Here is a 5,431-nt window from a genome sequence, read left to right on the forward strand (position 1 = left end):
ATAGTGACTTGTATGTACTTGTGGGATTTTTATCTTCTCATTTCTCCCTCATGTGACATTGCATTTGGACTTCGAGCATTGTTACGGGTTATTAGGTGAAGGCTCTTCAGGTTGATCTATTCTCAACTTGGTTGTGACTCCTTATGAGCCTTGTTTGGTATTGAATCTTGTGACTTAGGCATCTTTTGATGAATTGTCAGTTGCATTAGGCAGAGATCAAAATTCCTAAGCTGTAAGATACCTTAAACACAGGTTTTAACTTTCCAAAATTATGGGTAGAGTTGAGTATTTTTTTTGTAACCAACTACAGTTTGGTGATTTTGATACCATAGGATTGGCTATCTAAGTTTTGTATATTCAAGTATTAGTAGTTTGGTTGTATTTGGTATCATTTGGTTGACGATATGGTAAAGATTGACTTGCAACCATAGTTTAACCTTTGATGATTTTGGGATCATTTGAGAGTGGGTATTTGGTTGTAGCCTGCATTGAAATTGATTTCCAAGGGTTCGATAAGTTCTTGTTGCCTCCATGTCTTAGCTGGGTCTAATACATTCTTTTTATAGACTTTAATGTAAGGTTTTCACTATTTCTGCAAAACAAATTAGTGTGGAGTGTGGAAATATGTTTAACACATAGCTCTTTCCACCCACTTTAAAGAGATGGAAAGAGGGCTTGATTAACTAAATCACTTTGGAAAAACCTTGAAAAGGGTAGGTGCTTGAATGGTAAAGTGGTTCAAGTATCTGTATTCTTGTGCAATCAGCCTCACACATTCATTGTTACATTCAAGGTTATTACTCAGGGAACTTGAGCATTGGTCTAAGTTACTTTGTGACAATTGGGTGCGCTTGTGAAGGATTCCAAAATAGAGAAAGCACGCATGTGACAAACACTAGTTATACTATGTATGCATGGTGTAGGTGCTGCATTTGGATTCAATAGCACTTGATTTTGTTAACCAATTTGACAATGTGCTAATAAAAGTTTCTTTTATGAGAAATGAATGCTCAAAAGCTCTTACTTTGCCAACCTGTTTAGGGCCATATCTTAAAATTTAATTGAATTCAAAGGTCAAGGTGCCTGGTGGTGGGAATGTGCACATCTTTTCTCTATCTTAAAGATAGCTTAAACTAGCCCTCTCTCTCTCTCTCTCTCTCTCAAAGAGAGAGAGAGAGAGAGAGAGAGAGAGAGAGAGAGAGAGAGAGAGAGAGAGAAAGAGAGAGAGAAGAGAGAAAGTTTGAGAGAGAGAGAGAGAGAGAGGGCTAGTTTAAGCTAGTTTAAGCTATCTCTCTTTCTCTTTCTCTCTCTCTCTCTCTCAAACTTTCTCTCTTTCTCTCTCTCTTTCTCTTTCTTTCTCTCTCTCTCAAAGAGATCTCTCTCTCTCTCTGTCTCTCTCTCTCTCTCTCTCTCTCTCTCTCTGTCTCTCTCTCTCTCTCGCTCTCTCTCTCAAAGAGCTCTCTCTCTCTCAAAGACTCTCAGAGAGAGAGCTCTCTCTCTCTCTTTCTCTCTCTCTCTCTCTCAAGAGAGAGAGAGAGAGTGCTAATTGATAGACAAATCTTTATGATTTTCTTGCCATTACGTTCAACATACTATGGTTGAAACTAGAAGGACTTGTTTGTTCTCTGAATAAAAATGGGTTTTGTCAGGTGTTTAAATGCATTGAAAAATAGAGGTTTTATTAAGCCTTTGGATGTTAAACCATTCCGAGAGTCACTCCTTTGCCAAACACATCCTTTTGCTAGACCTCAAATGCTTAAATAGAATCAACAATATTTTGCTTGTCAAAGATGAATATATATGTAGTATGAATCACCAATTTTTTGTGATCAAGATCTTTCATGGTTGTGTAATAAAGGACCAAGAATGACCTAATTATTGCCATCAAAAAGCCCACCAACCTTCAACAAACTATTAAGATCCTTGGGGTGCCACCACTAAGGCAAGCTTTCTTACTAAGTCTTCAACAGCAATTTTTGAAGCACCTGGTCTATTTTTAACATCAGCTACATACCTACTCAAGCAATACATACTAATAGTCATGACAGCCATGCCCAAAGGCCCAACTATGTATATTGGAGAAGCCATGACCATTGCAAAAGGTGCTCCCATAAGGGTAGTTGCTTGGCCACTTGCCCCCACGGCCGTCCCCCTCACAACGAAGAGCCCTGTCTTGCAATATACAGCAAAGTCCTCACAATTGCTATTGAATAGATTATAGCATTGGAAGCCATTCCTTAAAAGGTAGTTGGCCCTATGGAGGACCTCCTCACATGGATCTGACAAGGCAAGGGTGCATGTGCCACCCCGTACATTGAGAAGAAATTTGATAGTGCTCTTTCCATAATCGTAGCGATATAGATACCCCTCTTGTAGAAAACAAATCATGCATGTGCACACTACTCCTTTGTTGCCCAATTTCTCTCCACACTCCTCACATGGAGTGTCAACATGACATGGCACTGAGGCATCAATTGATGCAATCTTATCTAGTACGGTTCCGGTTAGTTGTTGACCTTCTGCTCTTGTAAAGTGGATCACTTTTCCATTACCAATGTAAATCCCTGAAATCATATATAACTGTCATTCAAACCTCTCTCTCTCTCTCTCTCTCTCTCTCTCTCTCTCTCTCTCTCTCTCTCTCTCTTTCACATTGATCATAGCTATCTTGTAGGGATGGACACAAGGGGAATAGTTATTAGCCCAGTTCCAAGATTGATCACCATGCTCTCTGGAGGTGTCCTAGGAACATTCCAGCCTATACAAACCCTGTTTGAGGTCCTGCCTAGACCTCTCTTGTTAGGAAAAAACAAAGGGGTGCCCAGTTGACTGGCAAGCATCTTGATATTATCCTAGAGCCAACTAGCAGACCCATGAACTCAACCCAGACCAGATGAATCCCTTAGAGTGACTCAACCAAGTCAAATATTGGCTCCCATAGTACCATGCAGACAATTGTTTTGTTAAATATAAGGGGACTTTTTTCAAGGATCTTTGAGACATCTACGTCCTCCTTGAACCTAACCGAGCAGAAGCCCTTGGCAAGGTACATAGTGTTTTCAATAACTCCCCCATGCCCAAGAATTTGTGGCTTCTATATCCATTGAATCAGCTCGTATCTGTTCGTGACTCTCCCACTGAAGCCAAACACAAGCGTGAGCTTAGCTTACATGGCAAGCTACTTCTTAATATGTGCTGGCAAAATCATAATAGTGATAGCGTCCGCAACCTCCACCTATTGTGACAGAGATTTATTTAGCACATTGAAGGCTCGATCTGCCAGGCAAGTTCTTTGAATATTCCACTGCATCTTGCGAACAAGTTCTTTTATTACCATTTAGGTTTTGCCTCTATCTGTTTGTTAACCTCTTTTAGCTCCTGTACGAGGAGAGCCTTTTCATTTTTCTGTTTCTCATAGCCTTTCTCACTTGGACCCTCAACATATGTGACTTTTGTGTAGTCTTTAGAGTTAGGACCCTTCACTATGCTTATGAATGAAATGCTATTAAAGAACGAACAATTGAAAAGTCTTCAGCAGAAATTGAAAAGGACACATTATCATTGCTCCTTTGAAAAGCCAATAAGTCTTGATCAATAACACATTGCCTGTCCGTAGTTTTTCTAGATTGCACCTCTTATAAGAGCAGCAAGCTTGGCAGCTTTAGGCAATGTTTGGAAAAAATCAATTTTACAAATATACAAAATTCATTTTAGAGTAGATTCAAAGAGAAAATTTTCAAAAAGTATCTTTCTTTTTGTAATTTAACCCTATTTTCTTAGATTTTTCAAGTGGATTTTCTCCGTCTCCGCTTCCCTTCCCTTCAACTGGCTATTTTGATTTCTCAACCAGCTCAAGGTTAAGCTGAGGCACACTTTTCCCAAACATTGGCTTTAGGTCTTTCCTAAGTCATAATTTGAAGTCTTCAAAGCAGAAGTACAAGTCACATGGAAATTTGATAGTATATTACAACCACACAAAGCTATCAGAAATATCCTCACTTGCAGCAATCAATCCTCTTGAGATACTAGTTTTTACAAAGACACATCCATTTCATCCTCCTGATGTTGTGACGAATAACACAACCACAAGATGCCATTGTTAGCTATATAGAGAAGAGATTATAAAATTATGTCCTGTGCTATACAATATGACCCATAAGGCAACAAGACTCCAAGTTATTTACAAATATGCACGGCCAAAATCTTGCATACAAGATTGCAAGTCTCGAAGTTTTTCACAAATTCAGGGTCAAAATCTTGCATAGGGGCCAATATCTCTAGGCATGGAACTACGCCGAAGACTGCAATACTCCAACTTTTTCAGAGTCAAAATCTTTCATAAAACGGTTGCAGTAAAAAATCATTTTTGATAACATCATGCTTTGCATCCATAAGTTAGCAAGTATTCTACTGGTTTGTATAGATTTTTTCGAATGAGCTTGGTTCCTTAAGGGCACAATCTGAAAGTTGACTGATTTTGTAAAAATAAACTTAGTAAATTTAACTCTAGAGCCATTTCTTTTAGTACTTAATCAAGTGAGTCAAATAAAAATTGTTAGAAGAGGAGAAGAAGAATGAAACATGCTTCTTTACTAGTCTTTTGCTTTCGTGCGAACCGTGGGAGGCTGCCACGTCGGTGCCTCCCTCATGATGTTGAGGTCAGTTGTCTGAAACTTCTTGTGTTTAAGAGAGAGAGAGAGAGAGAGAGAGAGAGGGAGCGTACCATGGTGAGCATAAGAGTAGGCGCGACGCCATGAGTAGATATGGTCGCCGGGCAGGAGCTGCGCTGGCGTTACTAGATTGGACAGTACACGCGTCACCGGCTGAAGTAGCTGATCCCTGGTGCCGCTGTATGCTCTTGCCATGGCGCGCTTCATCTCTCTCTCTCTCTCTCTCTCTCTCTCTCCCTCCCACGCACTAGCTGGTGTGATGGACTGCAGGCAACTACCGCTGCGACAATGATAATCGCTCTCTCTCTCTCTCTCTCTCTCTCTCTCTTTTGCGTCCTTCCCACGCACCTCCCTCGATAGCTTTCTCCGAATCCTTTTCAAAAGTTGACGGAAAGAGGAAAAAAATGCAAGGAACTTTTAGAGCCGGGTCCGCCAATTGGATTTGGGAGATTAAGATACATCTTTTAAAACGTAGACAAGAAGATACCTTGGACAGGTCCAAATTAAAAGGTACTAGTAAAACGGCGCCGTATAAAGTTCTCTCTCTCTCTCTCTCTCTCTCTCTCTCTCCCAATGGAATCTCTCTTTATCTCACCTAGATTTTGAATGAAAGGTACTAGTAAAACGGCGTAGCATAAAAACAAATCAAGTACTCTCTCTCTCTCTCTCTCCACCAATGGAATCTCTCTTTATCTCACCTAGATTCCGAATGAAAGTGTTAAATTGGTTAAAACTTCATAGTTTCCTCTTGGAAAATTGAC

General features: G+C 40.0%; 1 protein-coding gene across 2 annotated transcripts; it reads right to left on the reverse strand.

Annotated features, from left to right (window-relative positions):
* Positions 1-1,761: 1,761 nt before the first annotated feature.
* Positions 1,762-4,997, reverse strand: LOC147456270 (protein LEAD-SENSITIVE 1-like). Of its 2 annotated transcripts, none has more exons than XM_086515434.1 (2): positions 4,724-4,984; positions 1,762-2,564 (listed from the first exon to the last, which is right to left on the reverse strand). In XM_086515434.1, exons 1-2 carry the CDS (start codon positions 4,875-4,877, stop codon positions 1,915-1,917), a joined length of 804 nt encoding a protein of 267 aa, XP_086371560.1. In that variant the 5' UTR covers positions 4,878-4,984; the 3' UTR covers positions 1,762-1,914. The 2 variants fall into 2 exon arrangements, 1 of the variants encoding a protein (XP_086371560.1); XR_015188508.1 differs by lacking the exon at positions 1,762-2,564 and adding an exon at positions 3,549-4,301 and having other exon boundaries at positions 4,724-4,997.
* Between the last annotated feature and the right edge of the window lie 434 nt (positions 4,998-5,431).

The sequence above is a fragment of the Adiantum capillus-veneris genome, chromosome 6 (genome assembly GCF_014529385.1).
Source record: "Adiantum capillus-veneris isolate H3 chromosome 6, ASM1452938v2, whole genome shotgun sequence".
NCBI lineage: Eukaryota > Viridiplantae > Streptophyta > Polypodiopsida > Polypodiales > Pteridaceae > Adiantum > Adiantum capillus-veneris.